We start from the raw sequence: 25,712 nt of genomic DNA on the forward strand, positions 1-25,712 counted from the left end.
GAAATGTAAAACAGCATCTTTAGTGGCCAAATTGGAGTGTTTAGGGAGTTGAAGATTACATATCTACTTTATACATGAGCTTGGAGTTTACAGAAGCAATAATATTTTCACTACTGGAGTTGTGAGTCTCATCATTTCTAAGGAACTGAAAATTTGCAGCTTACAGAAATCCTTGATTTGGGCAATAATTAAGTCTCAATATAATTGTCATCAGAGCCTTCACACTAGTTTTAAATTTTGTTTGTTTACCTGGATTTTAGTATTTTATGAATGCCTATAAATGTTATGACTTAATTTTCCTCGGATTTAAAATGTTCTAAAAATTGAAAGGAAATAAAACTGAATAACATGAAATGTATACAGAAAGTTTGGCCAATTCTACACTGGGAATGAGTGGCAGCCATGTTTGAGAAATTCTTTGTAATCTCTTAGTTTGTTGTCTTTCTGGATTGAGATATGGTGTGTAAACATTTGCTAGTGGGAGTACAATGGAAATAGTATTTGGAAAGTAAAAGTACTGAGAGTTGGACTGAAAATATCAATTTGTCATATGTGTAACACAATTAATTTTTAAACATATGTCAATAGTAGCTGGAGCAGCTACTGGTTCACTTTTTCCTGATGAATGTAATTGAGACATTCTGTGTATCATTTAGGCCCATGTCATCCCACCATGCAAATGAAGTCAGGGAAGGACTCTAGAAGAAGGTAATGCCCACGGTGATGCTAATCTGAAGCAGCTGCTTGATTTAGGACTGCACTGATTCACACTTAAGCTCTGACCCTGGCACCTCTGCTGCTGTATTGCCCAAGTCTCGAGTCCCTAGCCTTTATGCACTCAGATGTCCTTGCTAGGATGGTAATATTTTTCATTCAAACTGACCGTGTCCAGAGTGAGAACCTCTTGGTAGGAGAGGATCTGTTCTTGGACACGCTGCCTTCCCAGTTTCATCTTCTATGGAGACTCTGCAAGGGAAGGACAAAGCCAGAACTGGAATGAATTGGACATGTGGCCTTTTCCTCTGGCACCTTGAAATACATCTTTTCTTAAAACAGAGCTTTGTACTTCTTCAAGATCATCTCTTCTTGATGGACTGTGCTGAAAGTCTGCAAATGGAGATTCTCTGAAGGATGGCAGGATGAGATCTGCAAGTAATCCCATCAACTCACCTTTATGCTCAACTTCCACAGGAAGGGAACTGTGAAGGATTTAAGATAGAAGAGAGTTGGTGTGCCCTCTGATCCTCTGACCTTGTTAAAACCAGGCCCCCAATCTGGATGAGCTGAAGAATAATGTGTGCCAGCTGTGCAGGTTGCATGGAGAGTGGGGAACCAAGAATCTTTGACAAAAAAAGGTGCTTGGAAAGGCACTTTAGGCCAATTGATACCACATGGCGACCTTATGAGGACTAGAGTCCTTGGGGTCCCTTTGCAGAATTAGACTTGGACCAAATGTAGCAGCTGGATTTTTTTACTCTGGAGGGTTGCTGTGGTTTAGTTAGCTATACTATTGCTTGTCTGTATTGAATAGAAAAAAAGATGCCTGGAATTCTCAATATCTCTATTTTATTATACTCAGAAGACACATTCTGATAATTTTTTCTGGGGATTCCTGGCAGGAGCAACATGAAACTTAATCGTTTAGCTCAAGTCCTGCGGTACTAGAGTAGCTTGTGCATTACTGTGGTTAGGGCTTGTGAAGGTGCAGGAGAGCATTTTCACAGGTCCATGGGCCAGTCATAGATCACGCAAGGAGCAAAGGACTTGTGTTTCTCATGTGTGAGTGTTTCTCTAAAACCTGCCAGCAAGTTCTCCTGTTCCCTGTTTCAGTGTGGACATTCTGCTCAGGTGATCTAGTCTGGCTCCTGAGAGAGATGCTTGCATTGGTTCCTGGGATATAATCACACAACACCTGGAAGCAGTGACTTTGTGCTGGATGCTGACACAGTAATGAGTTTTACCTAAAGTATTTCTTGATTAGGATTTCCTAAACTGTGGTCTTAGCTGGTTGGAATAAACAACAATAAACTCAGTCCAAGAGTTTTGTGGCCCTTTGTAGGTTTCTCACCACTTCAGTTTCTGTGCAAAAAGGATCTGTGGGATGTATTGAGTGTTCTTCAATAACTTTGTTTTTCTTTAATCAGTTAGGCTGAAGTTACAGGCTTTTTAAAGAAATTGTAGGCACATATTTTGCTATGCACATTATGAAAGAATTTGAAATTTGGAGGGTTTGTAATTATATATTAAAAAACACTAGTTCACCTTGAAGACGACAATTGAAAATTGATCTGTTAATTGTTAAATGTTGGGAAATGCTATTTGATCTTTTGGTAGCTTCTCTCCTCTCCTTCAGCAGCTGAGGTTTTGCTGCTGGTATATATTAATTTAAGGTGATTTGTATTAGATTGATCTTAAGAAAATGAATGGCACAGCTTTTTAACCAGCAACTTTTATGAACACCTTTAGCAAATTTCTAGTGAGCTGCAGTAGTCATTGTTGGCAATCATTTCTTTGTGGACTTGGAAATAGTTCCTGAGTCTCTGTTCTGCTACCTGAAAGACTAAGGTCTCTCAACAGTCAGAACATATTCTTGGGTCCTTGGAGGAATTAAAGGGGTTTCTGGACACAGAAACTGTGTTGGGGACACAGTTGGGGTTCTGTCCATCTCTAAGTTCAAGAATTGGTCACATACACAGTCTTAAACTTTGAGATTGTTTTCAGCAGATTTTGATTGTGCTCTGATTTATTCATAGTGCTGCATTATGGCTGCTGCTTTTGTTACCAGATAATGACAGAAACTTAATGACGAGGCACTGTAGAGTGTGAAATGCTCTGGTAAGCTCTGCCAGATAGGTTTTAGGTTTATGCAGTCTATCAGTTATCTGTGTATCAGCTGGCTGGATGCTGGGGTGCTCAGGGCAGAGATTTCAAGGCAGCCACCTTCCTGGCTGAGTGACAGTGCTAAGGCACAGCTGCAGGGTGTGGAGGAGCTGTTGGTACTGAGATTAAGTGGAAGTGGCAGCAGTACCTGCTAGGACAGAAGACAGGTGGGAGCAGTATGGGATTGTGAATGAGCAGGGTGTTGTGTTGGATCACTCACTGGGACATTACTCCTTAGATTTTCAGATGCAAAGAGGTTGGCAGCTGGTGACATTGGTTACACTCACATGGAAAGCCTCCTTTTATTATATTGTGCATGTGTCTTATTCACTGTATTGATTACAGAGAAATAAAAATTATTTTCCTTACTATATGAGTGTCTGAGAAAGTGTTTTCTCAGAAAACATTTGGAGGTGTTGTCAACATGTGAAATTGTGTTTCCAGACACTTTGCTGATTTGCTTTTCACTTAGGTAGTCAGCACTGATAGGATGAGTTCCTTGTTCAGCTCTCTTGCTTCAAGCCACTCTGCTTCCTGTAAATGTGAACTGAATATGCCAGCCTTGATAAACATCATATGTACTCTGTTCCTCCCAAACAATTGTAGCTGTTAGTAATTGTTCAGTACAGAGTAACTTCTAGTAATGGTCAGAAGCATGGAAGTAATTTGGGGAGAAACAAACTCTTTCCCTTTGTACTTTGTACAATACCAGTCTCTGCCTTAAGGATAAGCTGAAGTCAACCTTAACTGTAGAACCATGAGCAGTGTTCAAAAGGTAGCTTTCAAATGAGTAAAACAACCAAACCCACTATGTTTTTGCCAGGTTTTCAATACTTGAATGTAGTTTTAAATGTTTTAAATATTTTATTTATTAGATTTTTATATAGTGTTTCTTACATTTAAAAATACCTCAGTTATTTGTTAACTAAAACTTTATTTTCTGTTGTTAAATCACAGGGTTTTGTAATCAATGTAATAATAACCTGCATGCATTTCTCTGTTTATTTGGAAAAAATAAGGCAGACATAAATAAAATTTCTTTATGCTCGATTCTGACGTGGATTTTTGGTCTTTTGGTTAATCCTCTAGTCCAGAAAGGATTATGCTGCATTCTCACTTTGAGAGTCTTTTTGGCAAGTTTTTGTGTTATTTTCTTATTTGGGAAAGTATTGTTGGGAAATGACTCTCATATGCTTTAAAGTAGTGTCTAGAATACTTCACATAATTTTGTATTCTGAGAGTGTGCATTTTCTTTTGTACTGGAGCACACATTCAGCAGCAGAGGTACCTGCAGAGCTGAGTTGTAGTGACTAAGGAGGTCTCTTTTGTGCAACAGGAAAAAAATCCTACACCTACCATTGTATGTAGGCTTTGATTTGGTTACTTCTGGCTTCTTTGAGCAGCTGAGGTGCCATTATTTCCTCCCACCTGTACTGAATCTCTGCTCATTGCAGAAATTAACAGCTGCTGTTTCATTTCTCATAGCAATGGCATTTGTATTAGCATCCCTCCTTCTAGTGACAGCTCATCTGAAAATGGATCACGTTATTTGTGTGAGTCACAAGGCCACCCAGATAGTGATTTCAGCCAGCATTTTCCATAGCAACCACTTCTTGGCTGATTCTGCCACAATTCTTTCCAGATGTGCTGTTGATTCAGGTAATGTTCAAAATCCTGCTCAGAAATATTTAATTTTTTTGTTGCCTTGGATTCTAGAGCTCATCCATGGTTGCATTAAATGTACAACTTTGTACATTGTTTAGAAAAAAAAAAAATCAACCATGGGTGTGCAGAGGCCCCAGAACATGTTCTCTATTCAATTCTTCACAGGGTAAAGAGGGTTGGTTTGTTTTGTTTTTTTTTTAGTTGCTGAATTTGGTTATTTTTCCAAAAGCACTATTGATTTTTGTTAGATGTACAGTCCATGTCATATGTTTTGGAAGGAATTATAGATTTTTGTACCATAACTGTTATAGAAATTTAACAATGTTTATTAATTCAAATGTTCTTGCAAACATACCTCTTGTATGACTATCCCAGGGGAAACCTGATTTTGCTATCTGATGTGTGTTTGGTAGCTGCTTCTGGAAAAGTCTCAATACCTTCTTTTCCCAAGAAGATTCACCTAAATTATTTTAACATATAAAGAGAATACCCAACTAGACTGGGTGGTTTCTGACACAGACCTGGCTGATAGCTTGAGAAGGAAGTGTTCTAACAATGGAAAGAGATGATAGCTAAAATATTGACAAGAAAGAAAAACCAGTTTGATTGACCTACCCAACCAACAGTAAGAGCCTTATAATTTTTTAAATTCCAGTTCACTGATTTTAATAATTTCAAAAGTGTCATCTAGTACTGATTTTCAGTAATCAGTGTAGTCTTATGGATTAAGTGATTTTATTATCCATTTTTGTAGTAGAATTTTAGCCGACTTGATCTTAGCACAAAAGCAGACCATTTTTCCTGTAATAAAAGTCCTTCAGTTTAAGAAGTTTTGCTAAAGACTGTCAGAAATATTTTTGAAATCAATAGGGACTTAATGTATTAGTTTGGTATGATGTGTAAGAAGTTATTTATCAAGACAAAACATGCTACAATTCATTGTGGAACTGTATTGAGATGTCTCAGTTCTGTTTTTCTACTGGGATGAGTCCTTATTGCCATCCCAACATCTGTCCTGTGGGCTCTAAACCTGATCAGATATGGTTTATACCTCTTTATTCTGCTTTGAGAAAGTCAGTGCCAAGTGTCTTTACTGTGAGCCAGTGGGGTTATTGTAGAGCTCCAGGACTCTACATAGACATTTTCTAAAATGTTTCCTTAGTCAGAAACAGATTTTGAAACAGTTAACCCACCAAAGAAGATCAATGAGGAAATTTCTTTAGGCAAAGCTGAATCATGTGAGGTCTTCATGCTTCTGGCAATGCTTGTGAACAGCTCTATTAGCAGGGAAGTCATGTAATTAAATAGCATCATGTGGCATCCTATCTCTTTCATTCCAAATCTTTTAAGATACTAATTAGAGAAATATTTGTGTGCTGCTGCCTAATTTCCTCTCTCCTTATAAATAAAATATTTTGTTCTTACTCCAGGCTTTCACAGTCTTTACCAATAGTTTTCTATTTTACAGTTATTAATTTCTTATGCTGTATCTTGAGTGTATGGAGTATTTTATTAAAAATGAAGGTAAATGAAGGTTGGGGTTTTTTTCCACTGAGATAAAGTAATAGCAGCAGGGTTTTAATAAATACTCTCTGATAACATTTTCTTAGGCAATTAGGTCTTAAGACATCCTGCACCTAAAGAAATTGTGGCCTGCTAGTTAGAGAAGAATTAAAAACAACTTCTCTATCCAGGTGTCTACTTATTTTTCTATTTGTTTGTTTGTTTGTTTGTTTGTTTTAATATTAGCTCCAATAACTATTGGTGTTGATACTTGGTTTTCTGTGGCTTATTCCAGTAGTTCCAGATATAATGAAATTATGAGAAATTATATGTTAAAGTTTCTTCTGTGTCTTATCAATACCTTATCAATCCAGCAAATTTAGCAAAACCATAATTTTACAAAATAAAAATGTAGACTTGTAATAATTGGTAGAATTTCCTATATCAGTCAAGTTAAAGTGTGGAACTCTTAACACACACTCATAATGTAGAAGTAAGTGATGAGTGTCATCATACAAATCACAGATCTAAATTTAAATAGTTAAAATCTGAATATGTCAGCCTTCTTGTGGTAGTGTATCAGGGGTGTTCAAACATCTGAGGGGTTTCTTGGTGTCAGGTTCACATGCAGCGTGTACTCTGACATGGATTTGTGACTGGTGGAATTTGTATGGCATTGGTTTGCACTGGTCTGACACCCCGTTTAGTAAGTGAGCATTTAAACTGTGTCCTCAGATCAGTTAGCAAATATGAATTACGAACTGCCAGGACAGTGCATTCTGCCAAGTCTGTAGGTGCCCAGGCAGTTGTATTTGTCAAAATTGCCTTCTAATGCACTATAAAGCGCAAGGCATGGATTCTAATACAGTAATAATTGTTTCTATATTTTGTTTCAAAATGGAGCCAATTTGTGACATATTTTTAAATTCACTGTGATCTAAATTGGATTTTATGAGTTTTATGCTTGTTGTCCAAAGGGCAACTCTTTGTACCATTGTGAAGATTAGAAGGAAGACCTTAAGTTACCCAGTAAATTTCCAGTGGAAAGGAAGGAAATAGAGTTTTTGTATATTTTTGTTTGTGTAGATAATTTTCTTGATCAGCATTTATTAAAAGTTGGGAAAAGCCCCACTGATTATTTAATATAACCATCTACTTTGTAACAAATGGTTATTTGGATATATTGTCAACTCAATATTAAGGACAGATTACAATTAACAAAGGTTAAAAACAAAGGTTTGGGTTTTTTAAATATTGCATTTCTTCATCTCAGTCTTATACGTTTTTTGACCCAAATATTCTGAATTCTCTGCAAATTCATTAAAACCATAATAACTCTTAATAGTAACGTCTTTTCCAAGCTTAAACCTTTATTTGGCAGCTCAAAAACATCACCAAGAACTATATTCTAAAGATCAAACCATTTCTCTTCCAAAGCACTTTTATCTTTGTCTTCTATAAACAAAGAAAGCAGTGTTGAAGGATGAGTGGGCTGACAATGACAGATTACCTGTAGTTTTGTTTTCCTGTTTAACTTAGGTGGACCCTGTGCAGTGCCATGTTGTGCTGTAACACAATCCCATGTGCTCAGATCCCATTGTTCTTCCCAGTAATCCCCATTTCTGCACCACTTTGGGCTGTGGCATAAAGCAGGCAGAGGTATTTTATCCAAGTGTTGGTGTCTTTCCTGGGGAGAATCAAACAAAGCCAAATGAGGACTCAGTTCCGGTAAAAAGCTGCAGAACTGAGGAATAATTGTAATCTGATTTCTTCTGCTGTGCTTCGCAGGACTGTGAATTATTTTTTCTTCTGCATTTCTCACACAATCTGAAGCTTGTTACATCTACTCCTGCGTGAGCAATGCTGCCTATTTCAGTGAAATGATAATGCAGTGGTTATGGAAGCATGATATATGAAACTACGATGTAATTGCTTTCACAATGTCTTTTATGGGGCATCTGTTTTACTTATCTGTCATTTCTAAAATATCAGTTATCAAGACATCAGAAGTACAATGTTATAGGGCTTGAAAAAGTTCCAAGAATTCAAAGGGCAGTTGGGTGGCTATTTCTTACTTGAAAACGATCCCAAAAGATGGACATGAACTTCTTTCTTTACCTTTTAAAATCCGGATTAGTTTTGTTTCATTAACAAAGGACCTATGTGCACATTTCAAATTGCTGTTAAGGAGGGGAAAAAAGTAAGTACTTTGAAATTGCCAATGTCAAGGCAATGTGGGAGATGTAAGTAGAGGTGTGATTGTGGGAGTAATGAACTGTGGCTCTGGGGAGGTAGAATGGAAGAAGTGAGCAGATCAATAAGGAAACTGCTTTGTCAAGAGACTCCTCTGAGATTACTTAGAATCAGGTCCTTTCTTTTGCTTCTTTCCTTTTACTCTGAAATTTCACATTAGGAACAGATGAATCTTCCCTTTTCTCCTTGATTTTAGTCTAATCTACATCTAATATTAATCTAATACAGGTGTAATATAGGCACTATTTGTTGTCTGTCTCACAAAGTGTAAGCACTGGTATTTCATCCTCGCACCTGCTTCCAGCAGAAGACTTGATCAGATGGAAAACTCAAGATTTGATACTCGGATAATATGAGGAAAAGTGCTTGGTGGGTTGGAGTGTGGTGTGGGGTGTGTAAGAGCAGGTCCCCTTTTTCTGTCCCACTCTAAATGGAGCAGCCTTTTCTTAGTGTGTTGGGCTGTGGAGCTTCAATAGTTGTCTGTGTTTGCTGTTAAGGGAACCAGGACAACCCAAAATGCCATTTAATGCTGTCTTTGTCCTCTTAAAGTATTTCAAAAGGGTTTCTTCTTTGAATACAGTGCAAGATGATTGTTCATTTAAAAGGAGTAATCTAGAAATGTGCTTCTGTCAAGCAATTAGAGAGATAAATTTTCTGTCACAAAAAGCTTTAAAATACCAATAATATTCTGAAGTTTATTTTCTAAGATGCATGCACATCCATAATGGATTAACAGCCTGTTTTAACAAACCATTTATTTGCTTTAGGAGTGACAGAGAGAAGCTGTTTCAAACAGGATCTCTCATCACCGTCTATCTCTAGTCACCTCCTACTGAACTTAAGGTTGAATACCGGGGGTCACGAGGGAAAGAAAACAATAATTAAAGTGAAAAAGTTGATTGAACTGGGGGTTTTTTGTCCTTCAGTATGATTAGCATGCAAGAAGCTGAAGGAGTACTGTACCGTATATCATTAGTTCAAACATTTCGGACTTGATTTAGCTTTAATAGTGACTTTTTAAATTGCATTTCTGTATTTTGTGGAAACAGTAAAGACAGTAAAAGTTCTCATTAGAGGGTCTTGTTTCTATAAATCTTAATCTTGAAATTCTGTTAGGTTACAATTGAATTGTTTCTAAGAACTCACCACACTTCTCAAAAAGTTGTCATGGGTTCTTTTATTAAAGCTCAAAAAATTATTCTTAGACTAACAGAGGTGGGGAGTAAGGCAGGAGTGTTTACAGAGCTCACTTCTAAATTGACTGTGATAAGTGGCAATGCAATGTATTATGATTAGAAGTTTCTGGGAGACTCTTTAAGAAGGTTAACTGCAAGGCAGCTCTCAAAAGAAAGCATTTATCTTAGTGGTCATCCTTCAGTGTTTTATACTACTGAGATTTTTTTGTGGGTGGTTAGAACCATTTTTTTGTGTTTTATTAGCTGTATCTTGAATACCTCCTACTAGCTGAATGACAGTTTAGGGTTATTAAATCTGTTCTTAGTACATTTTTTTATCCTTAGTTAATCTTGACTAAATATATGCTAGTGAGCAACCCTTTTTTCTCAGTTGTTGCCCATATTTGTTAAAGAAATGATTCCATTTGACATTTGTTTAGGCTGAAGTTTGATAAAATACTGTGTACAATATACTTTTTCAGTTTGGCATTCAACAGAGACTTTCATGGATTTATTTCTTCTAGCATTATCTTATCTTCCCTTCTAGTATGCTAAGACTTCCTTTTCATATTAAGTAATTTTTTCACTCCAGGACAGATGCTTTCACAAATGCAAACTCTGTGTGTGTGTGTGTGTATTGCTAGAGATCCATAAGATTGCATTTTTCAGGTGTTACGTAACATTTATAGTTGAGTTACTTGGCTATCATCTGCTTTCTCTAAACCTAGGTAAAGTATTTTTTTTAATTAAGATTTTTCTTTGACATTACTTCCAGTGACTTCACTAAGAGATTTATATTATTTTATACTTTGTTTAAAATCTATCTCTATTATCAGATTAATAATTGATCATTCCTCCAATGAAAAGTAATCTGACTATCACTGAGGAATGGTCCTTATCATTCCACCTTGGCTAGATATTAGGAGGAAAAAATGTGCTACTTTCTTCTGCAATTTATGGATATTACTTCTTGTTCTGTGTGCCATGAATACAGGATAAAGAAGTTCTCTTTCAATTTGACGTAGCATTTTAGGTTCTTGTTGTCATGTTGTCACTCATAGACTATTGCAGATTTTCCCGGTGTTTTCTCATCAGTAATTTCTCTGCCTTTTTCCACATTTTTCAGAGAATACTGGATTCAGTATTGCAGCTAAGACCTTTTGTGTAGATGAAAAGACTCACTTCTGCCTTGCAATCTATTTTTGTTTTTACTTCTTAATATGGTACTCACCTTATTCACAACAGATCATCAATGTGGAATTTCTCCTTACTTTTCTAGACAGCACCTTCGGTTTGTAAAGACCAATTTTATTCTGTCTTGGTGGAACATGAAAATCCTCCTAATCTGAAGCCTTGTTGAAATGTAACAAGTAGATTTTCTAGTCCATCATTTGTTAGCTAATGCAAACATTATACAAACTGGAATTTTGGATAGAACACAACTTGTATAAATTAGTGAGTTCCTGGCCATCAGAGTGTGATGGCTGCAGTCAGGGGAGGAGAAATTTCATTTCATAGGTTTTGCTTTTCCAGGGAGAAGTTCTCCCTCCTCTCCTTGCAATAGGCTGCATATTATAGTGGAAGATAGATGTTGGGAATCCTAGGAATTACTTTATGCAGGTGAAAGAAAATTGTACAGAATAATCACCAATTTGGAGCATTTACTGTTAGGTTTAATATGTATTTTTTAATTTGAGAATTTACTTTTATTGTGAAAAGTTAGTGATTTTTTTTTTTTGTGTTAAAAGTACTACCATGTTATTTGTATAACAGATTAGTTTGCCAAAAAAAGAGAGGAAAAACTACTAATAACAAAAAGGATTACTCTTTATAAATATTACTGTTAAAGAATGTCATTTAATCCACTCATCTAATAAATTATTTTAAAATGTATTTTATTGCTATAATTTATTAAACAATAAGGAGACATTTTGGCTGCAAGTAGTGATAACATCTCTGTAGAACTGTATTTGGATAGTAATTTTTTTTCGTGACACAGTAGATAATTAGGAATTATAAATTATGGTTACACTCTTAGGCACTTTAGCTGAGAGTGTATCAGCCTGTATGTTGTTCTTGTTGCCAATTCAGGGCTTGATTTTCAGAAATTCTTGCACTACAGCTGATGATGAGTTTTATTTTCTAGCAGCAAAGTAGAAGTGTATGTCTTACATGAGAGATTTAGGTAAAAACCTTGCCACCATTTTTGAATGAAGTTACTTCATGTTTATAGGTGAGAAAATCATTATTGTCAGCCACTTTTCTGGCATCTTAACCTTGTTCCTAGTGGGCAGATAATCTCATTTCAAATGTTTGCTGCAAAAACAGTGATGTTAATTTTTTAGCAAGGTCGCTGGATAACTGATATAAATTGCTTCTGTCCATGAGGTTTTATTCTTCCATAGGAAACCTGGAGTATGATGGCAAGCTAGCATAACAACTTTCACAGACGTGGGTAAACTAGCGTGAAATATGTAATAATAAAATCTGTAAATAGGATATGATAATGTAGAGATCCTGATCAGTCCTGAGAGGCAGATTCATAAATGCTTGGATCTCTTCAATTCCAATGCCTCACAAGTGTGGGCAAGGTCTTTTTCAACCTCTGTCTTCCAGGGACTTAGTGGGGGCTGGATGCTGGGTCGTGCAGGAGTAAAGGAGGATATGGCTTTCCTCAGGTGCTCTGTCAAAACCTGCATCTTTATTTTGTACTATATAAAAAAAAATAAAATCTGTTGGGCTTCTCTGTCTTCCCTCTGTACACAAGTAGTTAATTAACAATAATTAAAGCAACCAACATGTCATTTGGTAGACTATGCAGCCCAGCTGTGCCAACCTCTTGTTAACCTGGATGCCTGGTTAAATGCCGCTTGTATTTGAGGTTGTTGCTGTTCAGATTGTCCCTGTTAATAAACAGGGATAATATGCTGACACTTGCAGGAATATGTCTGTGCAGACAGGTGCTGTGCCCACGCTGGGCAGGCTGTGTGAGCCAGCCCCAGTGTGGAAGCCATCAGCGCATTGCGTGGCACTATGCCCGAGCTGAAACACCTTGTCTCAGATAACTGAGGCTTTGCAGCTTCTGAACAGAGGCTCACTCACATTTGGGTGGCTCCACGAGTGCTGGCGGTGTGAGTTTGCATTTGATGTGTTCCTCATTGCACGTGGCTGGGGAACACTTCCACAGAAATCCCTGGCCTCGTATCGCGCAGTCGTCTCTCCACATTCATCGGTTAAAGGCTTCCCAGCTCCACTTAAATTAACTGTAAAGATAAGATTTAAAAAATATGTTGGCAATAATTGTGAGGGGGGTAGTTCAGACATATATGTGCTGTGGGTTTGATTCAAATCTTGGAGTGTCTCAGTGGACCACTTGTGGTGTCTTTTGACAGCAGCTATTTCACATGACTATGAACCATCATTTCCTGGAAGTGCTGGATATGAGTCATTATTTCCTGGAGTAAAGTGGTTGGTTACATATTTTCCCAAGCATTTTCCCAAGATAGGAAAATCCCCATCAGTTGAGCAAATACATGCTGAGGTCTGCAAAGTTTTGTGGGTTTGGGGCTGCAGAATCCAGAGTGCAGATTTTTCAAAGCCTATTGACTGGCTTTCCTCTCCCATGAAAGGTTCTACCTCATCTGTTAATGTGGAGTGGAGAATGTTGCGCAGCTGAACAGTTAAGATCACGAGAATATGGGATCATTTTGTGGCAATGCAAAAAATATGGATGTGACTGAATCCGATTATCAGATGGTGAAATGATGCTAAATAATTCAGTAGTTCTGACTCTTTTTCCTCTCTAGTCAGGTTTGTGTTTTTACTGCCAATTTAGAGGTAGTGACCTGATCTAAACTTCAGAGAAGTAAAATTTCAGCATAGCTTCATGTAGTTTTAAACCTTTAATTTAAACCTTTTATTCCATTTTCAGCTTTTTACAGCTGTAATATGTGTTAAATAACTATGCATCACTAAAAACCTCATGGGTGACAAGTATTTACTGTGGAATTTGCTATTAGAGAGCAGACATACTATATTGGGGCTGGCTGGCATGGAGTTAACTTACACAACTTAAGAGCGAACATAAATATCTTCTGAAGACTTGGGAATCCTGAGATGTAGATTTCTTTAATATGCGTACAATGAAAATAGGTAGGTTTGTGATAGTAGCATTAATGTTTATCTTCAGATATTATAACTGGAACATTGTTACATTTCTAACTAACTTTTCTCTGTAATTTTATGGCTGTGTGCTCTCAGAAGACTGCAGAGGAGTGAACCTTATTTAGAAGAACATGTTTTATGTCTATATGCAATATGCTGTTTCTTTTTCGGTGGTTTGAAAGTCAGAGAATACCTTTATTTCTGCCAGAGAACTTGTGCTGTCATGCCTGACATCTGTGAGGGTGGTGAGGCCCTGGAACAGGGTGCCAGGGAAGCTGTGGCTGCTCCTTCCCTGGAAGTGTCCAAGGCCAGGCTGGAATGGGCTTGGAGCACCCTGGCTAGTGGAAGGTGTCCCTGCCTATGGTGGGGTGGCACTGGATGGCCTTTAAGGTCCCTCCCAACCCAAACCATTCCATGATTTTATGATAAATTCCTTGCTTTCTGCAAGTTCAGGGGAAATGGATAGAGTAAACAAATCACCTTTCTTCTGTTTGATGTATTAAAAATTTAATATTTTAATGAAAATGTTATGGAATAGGTAGTTGAGCACAATACGTAGACAAACTGGAAATCTTTTACAAATTACTACACAGCAATTTTTATGCATTATTATGAGGTTGATAGAAAAAACAATATACCTCCATTTAATTTCAAATTAGCATTATGGATATGCAACCCCTCTGATACATATATTTGTTTAATATTGGTTATTTAAAGTAATTAATGGCTGTAATTTCAAGTAAGACTGTTGGAGTCTTACAACATTCTCTTTTAAACATCATTTAACTGAGATTTGAATGAACAAGACAGAATAATAAATGAAACTATTAAAGTGTATGAATAAAATGCAACTGTTTATCTAAAATTGATCCATCTCACATAACTTTGACTAAAATAAATGGGTTGTTTTTCTTTGACTCCATCAGAAATATTGTCCTATAAATATTTATATTAATACATTAGGAATTTTGAAATAAAAGTGAACTAACTTACTTGACATTTTTGCTGGCAAGCAAAGGACTGTGAGAATTCCAAACTTTTAGCTCACCTTGACTGTATGAAGTTCACGAGCTGTATTCTTACATTTATTAGCAGTTGGAGCCTAAGGTTAATTTATGATTCATTTATCCATGTTTATTTTTTAATGATTGATCTTATATAGTTCTGGGAAAAGGCACAGGCCATAACATATTCTTTTCTAAAAGAGTTAGGTATTAGGGATCTTTCTTGGCTGATAAGTCATAGTCTGCCACTAAATACACTGCAGAAGGTGAATATATTTATTTTATTTATGAAATTAAAGGGCAGATTATATCCTTGCCAGAGCATGAGCTTTTTAGGGTATAAGATACTGCAGGATCTGTGCTTTCAACTGTATATTCTGAAAAATTGTCTTATGTCCTTTTCCTTATGTCCTCAAAACCTATTTGTGATGTGCCCCTGAGAGTGTCTGCATTATCCAATGTATGTCTGAGTGCTGTAAGATTCTGTTTGTGCTTGAAAATTGAGGGGTTGAGATTGCAAAGGAAATTATTTCTCTGAGCAATCGAATCAAGAAACTTGTATTTTACTTTTAGAAATATATTCTTGTGTTGACACAGTGACTAATAATAAATCCATGGGAAAACATGTAAGTAAATAAGAGGAAGACATCCAGAGATCCCTGCGCTGAGGACCCTAGGGTACCAAGTTAACAGGATAATTTAAAAATTGATTTTATCTATATCACTTTCCTTTCTATTATTCAATCTCTATGATCTGCATAAGTCAAAAGAGATTTGTGTATGGTATTCTAGAATTCAGGAAAGTGAATTGCAAAAAGAATCAAATATTTTTAAAAGCAAGAAATTTCACAGAACTGTTGTTAGATATCATATTGTAGTAAAATAGACTGAGATAAATGGTTGATGGAGCAAATAATGACAAGTCTGTAAAGGCAAATTTTTGGCTAATTAGTTTATTTCATGATTTGGTTAGACCTGACAATGTTTTCTGTTTAGAGTGTTCAGAAGGTAGGTGATTGTTCTCCTAGTGATTGAAAGAAACATCTCACTTAGTGTGGTATAGTAGCATATATTCTGTTTTAATGAGAATATAACAATTCTAATTTTGTTTTATTTTATCAGACAGGAAGCTTTGCTTGCTGCAATTAGTGAAAAAGATGCAAATATTGCCTTGCTTGAGCTGTCTGCTTCAAAGAAAAAGAAGACTCAAGATGAAGTAATGGCTCTTAAGCGAGAGAAGGACAGATTAGTGCATCAGTTAAAGCAGCAGGTGGGGAGACATTGCTTTTCATACTTCCTTGGCAAGAGAAAACTGGCACTATTTTAATTTGTACTGTTTTATGCTGATGTCCTTTTGGAAGCCTTCAAGGCAGGTCTGACACATGACAGCAGTTGCACAAGGTAGGATGTGTTCCATTACAGTGTTTATTGCTTCTCTGGAGTTGTTAAGAATTAGCTGTACATTTGCTTGGCTCATATTATATGTAGCCAATACATTTTGTTTTCCCTCTTCATATACAGTTTCCAACCTTCTTAATTCTATGAGAGAGGACAGCAGATGTTCTTTGCATAAAACAAGATCTGTCCATTCTGTTGACTCTTTTTAACCTCCTCTTGTTCAGTTATTTGCTTATCTGTTGTAAAATAATTCTGTTTTCAGAAGGCTTCAGGCTTTTTGAGAGGTTATCTAGAAGTTGCAATTATCCTTAAAATTAATTGTCAAATGGGTAAAAATCACTGTTTCTTCAACACTGTAAGTCATTTGAGGTTTAAATAAGAACCACATAGTTAGAAAAACCTCTAGAAACAGTTACTGTCACGTATGTTCTGGCCATGATGAAGTTGTGTCTCAGGTCAGTCAGCTGCCCAGGAGACATTTCAGCAAAATAAGTATGATAAATAGGCAGATATGCTTCAAGCTTTTTATCACTTCATCACACTGTGCTGTACCAGAGTAGATGATGTTGAGTTCCAAATAATTTTAGTGATTTTCATTTTGCTTTGTAAAAGAGAGGGCACTTATTTTCTTTTTTAGATAGCTTCCTTTTTTTACCTTTATCTTAGGTTACTGAAGAGTAAATTAATACACCCCTTTGCCATGTTCCATGATGCCTATCGTGGATATTTTAAAAATATTCATCAGAGAACGGGGCAACTGTTTTGTTGTTGTGCTTATTTTGTTTAGGTGTTGTACCTTTAAGCTATTGCTGGAGGGTGCTCAAAACATTGATAATTTTCTTCAGACATAGAATAAGAGCAGCAGAAAAGGTTTGCTAGAGAAGCACTGTGTTGGATAACTTCAGTTAGAATTGTAACCAAATACTTCAAATACCTTCATTATTTATAGCGATAAAGATCTTCAGTAAAGCTATTTAACTAGATTAAATTGATGCCAAAATAATCTCCCTGTTATCTCAGACACCACAAAAAAAGAGTCACCAGGAACAGGAATGTGGTTTAACTAGGTCACCCCTTTATTACACTTAAGAATTATCTGATAATAGAGGCTGTAGACTTCACTCATGCTTCTTTAATCCCTTTATGGAGAGCCACTGTCAGCCCCCAAAGGTTTCTCATGTGCTCCCACCACAAAGGCTTGCTCTGACTTTGCTGGCCAGGGGGCAGTGGCAGATCCCCCCCGTGTGATCCATCCCCCAGTTCCTCTGGTTCCTTGAGAGATGCTGTCTCTTGAGCAGTTTCTGATTCACAGGAACTTCAGTGAAGGATCAGCTGCAGCATCACTTGTTTTTCTTCTGGTCTCATTTGTCCCATCCTCCATTTCCACAGCTGTTCCACTGCTGAAAGAGAGAATTCAAAAAAGCCTAACTTCTCCAACCTAATGTGATCCTCAAAGGAGAAATATTTATAAATATTGGAAGATGAATCACTAGATAATGCTAAATATTATCATAAAGCCCTAAATTCATCCCTGTTCTATACTGTAGGAGGAATTTTTGCTTTGAGAGGCAAAATAGCATGTTGGTCCATGATAAAAAAAAATAAAATCTATATTCCTCTCATATATATCCACATTTTGTGGCCTTTGTGAATATCAAACACATTGTAAACTCCTATTAAGACATTGATTTTAAAGTAATTTGTCACAATTTTTCACACTGCAAAAGAAAATGAGGCATCTTAGAGAAATCTGCCTTTGTCAGAAAATGAGACTATTTATGATTTATTTAAATAAAGCTACAGATAGGCATATTGCATTTTAAAGATTAATTTGTTATTTATATTAATGAGTTGAGCCATCTTTTTATGGGTTGTGACTGTGTGAGTTTAAGTAAAAGTTCTGTTATTTTTAAGATGGAAGAAGAGAATTGTTCTTATGTCAAAACCTAGAAAAATTATTTGTATCACAGCATTTAATTGTAATGATTTAAATACGTTTTAGCAGCTGCAATCTGTCAGTTAAATATTTATTGTTTAGTGCTTAAATGATTGGGAAGCATAGTAATACACTCCCAGCAAAACAAAACCACTGGAATTGCTTGGATTTATACACCAGTGCTGTATTTTGAGAGCTGTAGAACTTCACAGTAAGCTTTAAAAAAACCTCTCAGAATTACAGTATTAAACAAAATTACCATGTGGGCTTGGCTGAGTGATTATGTAATGTGTATAATCGCCCTGGCCAAGATTCCTTCTGAGAATTCTGAGAAGGTATTTTTAGATAAATTTGTACAGTGATGCAATCCTTCATGAAATAATTAGCTAAAAAGTCCATTTTTAGAACATCTCAAGAGATTTTGGTAAGAGAGAAGACACTGCTATGTTACTGATTCATCCTGAACTTGGATACTGCGAGAAAATTTTCCGGTTGTCTCTTTTCACTTTTAGGATATAGTGCCAAAAATGTAAGTGCAGTCGGCCAAAATGCAAGGTCTTCTAACTCTTTGAGAGCATTTTATTTTTCTTCTCAAAACATGAAATTAGAAACCTTTCCAGTGCTTTCAGGACTGCAGGTGTACAGAATACTCTGGCCAGAGGCAAAGCTGGTGTTTGGCAGAGTTCTCAGTTTTTTAGTTCACTGCTCTGTATTTCATCACATCAACATATTGCTAATGCACCAAAAAGGATGAGAAACAATCAAGGAATTTAAAAAGAGTATGTGATCACGCTTCCTCAGCAAACTAACAACTAGCAATATTTTCTCCTGCATGCAATACGCAGAATTATTTTTTACCAATTACCCTGTAAATATTTTAAAAAGCTCTTTCAGCAGCATATGAATAAAGTGGAATTGTAGGCAGCGTGTTGCATTCCATATACTGCTCTAGTTAAGTACTTCAGAAACCTTGCTGCTGTGCTATTATGGTGGTAGCATCAAGCATTCAAGAATAACAAAATCCCCCAAATTGCATTTTCCCTGATACATTATTTCAGCTTTCTTGAACTGTGTATTTTATATTGAAAGTGTTTATATTACTGTGTGAGAAAAAGAATATGATTAGAAGTTGTTGTGATTGCAATTATTCTGGCAGTCCAAAACATTGTTCTGAAGCACTGTGAATTAATTAATTGCATTTAAGCTCTCTATATGTTTGACAAGTGTGGGAGCAAAAAAGTCATGCAATGGTTTCATACAGTGTAGACATTGTCATCTGTAGCACTTGTGGCCAGCAGCAATTTAGTGTTGGTTCCTAATCACTGTTGCTTAGGTTTCTGATGCTGTACTAACTTAATCTTCCTGATTGCCTTGAATTTCACATTCATTTGTGAATATTATGGGACCATGTCATTTTATTATTTGTCTTGTTGTCGTTATTATTGTTATTGTATTGCTGCTGTGTTGCTTACACAGATCTGCTTCAGAAAGACATTTAGGGTGCAGTTGAATCCAAGTATTACTGCACAGTGAGTGGAATCCACGTTAAGAATCCCTTCCCGTGGGTACTGCAGACATAATTGACCACCCTGCTTCTTTTTTACCTCTCTGGTTTATGCTGTTTACTATTGCTTATAATATTGGTCTTGTTCAAGCTTTAGGCACCTAATTTTGAGCAAGAGAAGTCTGAGACCCTTAAGTTTTATTTTTGTTGCACTCATGCTACGCAGTAAAAGTGTGCACTTAGCTTTGTTTATTTTGGACAGGTAAGAATAGATGACCTATAGCTTCATAATCACCCTGGTTATTTTTTCCTTGAAAGTTCTCAGAAAATGTAGTAAAATGGCTTTTACTCTCTGATATTAAGTGTGACTGTTCGTATCCCATTTATGTCAATACAAGACATTCAGTGGCCTTGCTATCTTAAAAATCTTTTTAGTTTATACTTTTCTATTAATTAGAAATATCCCAAAGTAATATTTCTGCATGTCTTACCATTGGGGTTTATTCTCCTAATTTTTAACCTGATTTTGAATGTGTTTTTGAACATGGGCCATGACAGTCATTGCAATTGAATTGCATCTCACTTTTGCCCAGTGCAGATTCCTGTGGGGGTGCAAGTGCAGAGTGCCACTTTTCCCTGTAGCTTAACACAGGAGGGGCACAAGGAGGAAAGGCAATGTGTGATTGTAGCTTTGCCTGAACAACTTAAGTTGATTCAAAAGACATTCTGTGTTGGAAAAGTACTCAAAATGTTGGCAGTGCTCTCATAACATTTTTCACATATTCTCAGTAAGATTTGACAATTTATGTTATAAAATTTGATGGACTCGGGTCATAGCTGGATATGGCATCACATTTTCCTCCTTATGCTCTCAGGAATCCAAAGTCTTTTGCGTGGTATTTTTACACAAACCTTTTCCAATGAGAGAGGCTTCTTTTGCCTATAGCAGTCTGCCCATGAAAACACCGCAGGCTTGGTACATAAGCCCTTTCCTGCTTTAAAATCTGCTTCTGTTTGTTCTCTGTTCAGAGTTTTTTGATTCTTGAAGGATCTGTGTCACAACTTAAATCTGGTCATGGCTCAAGGCAGCCTTTTTTTACTGGTGATAATCTGGTTTTGAACTTTTCCTAGAACTTTGTTCATATGGCTTAACTTCACTGTGACTGAAAATCCTAAATGGAAAAAAGTAGGTAATGCAGATATAAAATAATGTCTATATTAATACTGGAACTTTTGTAATTCTGGATCTGGCTTGCTCGGTAGGTGAAAATGTATGGTTATTAAGTATCTCAAATAAAAATAGTGAATATCTCCCTTATAACAATCTGAACTCCCAAGCCGAAAGGATTTTTCTTCATGTGACATATTTGAAACAAATCCTTATGTTCTACTGCAACATACCCCATGATAATAAGACTAAATATAGTTTAACACTTGTTCTCAAATGCAGTGCTAAGTAGTCAGCTATTAAAAAAAAATACAGTGAAAACTAGGTGTCAGATATTTGCGATGCTGTAATTGTGGATAAAACTGGTAATTCTTACAATCCAGCATCAAAAAGAAGTTAGTAATATGTAAGGTGGCTCTATTAAGCACATCAAGACAGTGGTGTGATGTTATCTCCATTTCAGTCCACATTTTGATACACACCCCATGTATTGAAATGTATGTTATATTTACCATTTTTTGTTGCATAAAATGGAAGAAATGTAGTAATTTCAGCTTAAGCTGTATCTTGTATATGATGCAAATGGGAATTGAAATTGTAAAAATTACAGCTGAAACTCACTATTCAGACATTAAAGTTCATGAAAAATGACCAGTGCTGCTAAACCAGAGATTTGCAGATTTTCTAAGGTCTTGTTTTGCAGCTGAATTTCTGATTCATGTCTGGTTTAAAATAATTATTATGGGGAAGTATCTTTTTAATGAGTTATTTCCTGTTATAAAAAGGGAAAAAGAGAACCTTCCTTCTTCCGTTGCTTGTCTGTTTTTAGTAGGACCTGGCCTGAGATGTCCTCAGGCAACTACAGTTTCAGAGCTTTAATTATGCTTTTTAACCCACTTCTTTGTGTCTATGTTCTTACATACTTCTATGTAATTACCAAGTTTAGTAGTAGGACTGAGACAAATACCTTTAGCATGACTTGAGCCTATACATTACTGAGTATGCTGTATTATTACAAGATATTTCCTGTGCTTCAAGCCATACTTTTAATTCACAGAGCTTTAAAAGACTTCAAAACCACAAATTCTAAATGCAGGAAAATGCCCCAAAAAAAGTCAGACGGGCCACGTTCAATTCAACATAGCTTTGTTTAATCACAAGTGTCAGAAAAGTTGAAGTTTGGCCTCAGTACTTTAGATAAGTGTCTGCTTGGCACTTGGAAGTGCTGCCTGTCTCCATCTGCCAAGTGTCCAATATCCCAGCTGGTGTTTGGGAGGCTGCTGTCCTTAGCTTGTGAACAGGGAGGCTCACTCTGAGCTTTAACTTCTTTCAGGGTAAGTCAGTCACATTTAGCAGTCTTGCAAAGCAGCAGGTGTAATGGCCGTTCATAGCAGTTAAACAGTGCTCTAAGTAAAAAAGAACTGAAGTGTCTGTAAAGCTTCTGTGCTCATGTTCAACACTGTATTACCAGACCTGAGTCTGTGAAAAGATTTACATGGAAGTTACTTTGCTCTGCTGCAGAGGAGTCAGAGTATTCATTTGTCCATTTGATTTTGTATTTTCCCTGGGAGGAATGTTGGATTTAATGAAAACTTGGAAAATGGTCAGTACCTTTTCTTAATCTCTATTTTCTGTCCTGTGAGGGCAGACAGGGCCTGAACATAAATTGCTCTGGGCTACATGTTACAGGTGATGAGAATTCTAAGATTCAAATGTAAAAACACCACGTTAATTAAGCTTAGTATATAACTAAATATAGATGTGAGAAAGAAGACTATATATACTTTCTTAGCATGAGAACTTGACTGTGTTCCTTACATTGTATGGAACAGTCTTATCATTAATGAGGTAAAACCTAAAAAGAGTTAAATGCAGAGTAGCCAAGCTTTTCTACAGTGAGCTATCATGCACACTCTGAGCCTGCATGCATCCTGTCTCTCACACTTTCCAAGACAAGTCATGCACTATAACAGGAAAAGAAAAACATGCTTATTAGCCCATTTGGAATTTTAACAGGGAAAAAATTGTGTTCTTCAATGGAGGCAGGAAACAAAGCAGCAAAACCCATGTTAAAATGTAGTTAAGAGTAAGAATATAAGAACAGATTACATTACAGGGATGTTATAAAAAGAAAATGCATAATTAAAGCACTCAGTAAAACATAACACTGCCCCATAGTGATGCATTCCAACACCCATACGGTTATGATTATCATACTTATTTAGCATTTGGAGTTGCTGGTTAGTTAACATACTGCAATGTTTTTGTTATCTTCTGCTTACTGATGAGTGCTTGCAAACTTAAAGAGTCTTTCCCTCATTTTTTTTCCATTGGAGTTTTCTTGGCATCTGAAACCTCCCTGCATAAGCAACAAAGAAGCCCGAGTTGAATATTATTGCATATTTATACTCATTGAGGACAAGAATATAATTTATTTTGGAAGTAATTAGCATTATGTTGTTAGTATTATGCTGCTGAAAGTGGCCTGAGTAATTAGCATGGAAGTCTCTTGAAGTCCACTTCTTCCATGCAGCTCTAATATTGGCAGAAGCTCCTTCAAAGCAATAACTGGTTAACAGATCCTCTGGCTTGTGGAAAAGCAACACTTCTATCAAAGCCATACTTGGTGGATGTTTTAACAATTTGTCTCATTTAATCATGCGGATTCAAGAAGAGTGCTACCATTAAAAATGGAGCAGTCTCAAAGTTTGGCTTTCTGGCCAAACGTTCCTAGCCTTGGAATTTTCTTTTCTGCTGCAGCTGGATAGTTAATGAAACAGTGCCCCAAAGTATATCAAGAGGTTTTAACAAAAGTTTAAACTGAAACATTGCAGAGGAATCTCTCCTAAGTATCTTTTCTGGATGGCAAATTAATCCCACTCTTTGGCTTATTTTCACATCACTTGTGCAGGATGCAGGTATCTCTACAGGCTTGAGATGCTAAAAGCAGGTGGAACAATGACACTGAGGTTGAACATGATTTTCTTGAGGCTCCACGGTTGGAACTTGAACTTGTTATTTTTGATGTCAGAAAAATATTTAATTATCATGAGACAACAGAAGTAGAATAAAGGAAAACTTGCTTAAGAGGGTTTAAAGAAAAAAAAACAACAGAAAAGGAATAATGACCTTTTTAAAGCTCTGGAAGTACAGGCTTTACACAGGGTTTAATTTTAGTTTTCTTTGTAGCTTGTGATGACTCTTTAGTTACCAGAAGTCACCATAAGGGTTACTTAGAAGCACGGGATTCTGTGGTGCCTTCTGAAATGCCTTTTGTAGCTACTTTCCAAGACTGTCTTCCTCTGTTACATAAGCATAGTAGTCTGCATTGGTTTATTACAGTATTTTTTTTAATAAGAAAATGCACTTTTTAAATAAAGTCATGATTTTATGCAAACCTTTATAGTCCCTTAACAAAATTGTGAGTGACAAATGTAATTTCTTGAACTTTAGGTGTGTTTGAGGTCAAGCACAGCATTTGCTGTCCAACATTTAATGAACTGTAACTTGCCAAATATCGAATCCACTATAAATTGTATTCCATGGCAGGCAGTAATACCTGAGTTGTGCAGCAGTAGAAATGGTAAGAAATTCTTCCCTTGTCTTCAGATGACAATTTTCAAAGGACATACAAAAATATTGTTCTGATGTGAAAACTATTTTTATTTGGAGAGAGCAAGGCCAGAGCTGACTTAATTAGCAGAAATTTTGTTAACCCTCTGTTAATTCAACTTAGGCCTGAAGCACTGGATTCATATGGGAAAACCAATTGCAGTTGTACGTGCTTTCATTAAATCTAGGTTCATTCCAATAAGTTCATGCAGCTTCTGGATAAGCTTGGCAAACTTTGTAGTCTGAAGAATGCAATTTTTTAGATCATTGCCTTTTTCTGTTTTCTAAAATATTGTCTCAGGAGAAAAAAAAAGCTCAGATAAAATTGCCTATTAAAAAATAATGAAGACTAGAACTAAATGCCTGCCCCATGAAGTTTTAAGAGTTTTTTGTGGAAATATTAGAATGCTTATTTTCAAACAGTGAGATTGCCAGAAAAAGTCTCAGTGTCATTGAAGACAACTACAGGCCATTGCAGAGTCAAATCTAGAATGCAGGTCTCTAGATTTGAAATTTTTTGCTTTAAGAATTAGGCCCCTGGATAGCTCCAGGACAGTTTGCAGGCCTTATATCTGCCTCCTTTTCATATAGGGAAAAAATCCTACCCTAATGAAAGTGAATATTCTAGAAATATTTCAAATTCCATTAAATTAAAGAGATTGAGAAGAAAATCCAAAGGAAAGTAATAGCTATTGAATTGTATTACACCTATATCCCAGAGCAACAAATATTACTATTTTTCTTCATTTGAACCTCACTCATGAGAGTTTTGTTGTTAACTTGATCAAGATGACAGATGAAAGCATAGTTCCCTATTGCCACCTTGCTAAAATATTTTGTAAAAGACAGTTTTAATATTACGGTTTTACAGTTACAGATTGCTGTTAAGCTATTTAGTCTGTTACCAGTCAATCAAAGACTTTCATTTCACTTTGGTATATCCTTCCTTAAACTCAACAGACTTTTAGGAGGACAAGAAATATCTGTCAGTTTTCTTACAGTGCTAGGTCATAAATTCTTTGGTAAGTGGGTTAAAAATTCAGTTACACATACCATTCATGACCTTGAAAGCTTAGCAAATAGTGATATTGAATGATCAAAGACAACCATTTCAAGCCCTAAGGGTTAATATACCTGTGCAAGTAGATCTAAGCTGCTTTTAATTCCTCGATCATTCCTTTATTTCAAAATGGACACAGTATTTTTTGAATGTAGTCAATAAATTAAGAGCAAAAAAATTCAGCACTGTTTAGACTAGAACTAGTAAGGCCATACACGGTCTTCAGGAGGAAGAGTTAATTAATTGTTGCCTTTTACATGTTAATGTGGTTTTATTTTCTAATATAAATCCAAATTAAAACATGTCCCTTCTCAAGTGTGGGCCTGTTCTCTCGAGACATTTTCAAAAAGAACATTGGCATAACAATTTTTGGTGAGAGCTGTGGCTACA

At 36.3% G+C, this 25,712-nt stretch overlaps 1 protein-coding gene across 1 annotated transcript in view; it reads left to right on the forward strand.

Annotated features, from left to right (window-relative positions):
* Positions 1–25,712, forward strand: part of ERC2 (ELKS/RAB6-interacting/CAST family member 2) — a 276,247-nt gene that overhangs the window by 246,868 nt on the left and 3,667 nt on the right. The window contains exon 17 of the mRNA XM_062500997.1: positions 15,767–15,914. Coding sequence (XP_062356981.1) covers positions 15,767–15,914 — 148 coding nt within the window. The remainder of the gene's footprint in view (positions 1–15,766; positions 15,915–25,712) is intronic.

Source organism: Cinclus cinclus, chromosome 12 (genome assembly GCF_963662255.1).
Source record: "Cinclus cinclus chromosome 12, bCinCin1.1, whole genome shotgun sequence".
Lineage (NCBI taxonomy): Eukaryota > Metazoa > Chordata > Aves > Passeriformes > Cinclidae > Cinclus > Cinclus cinclus.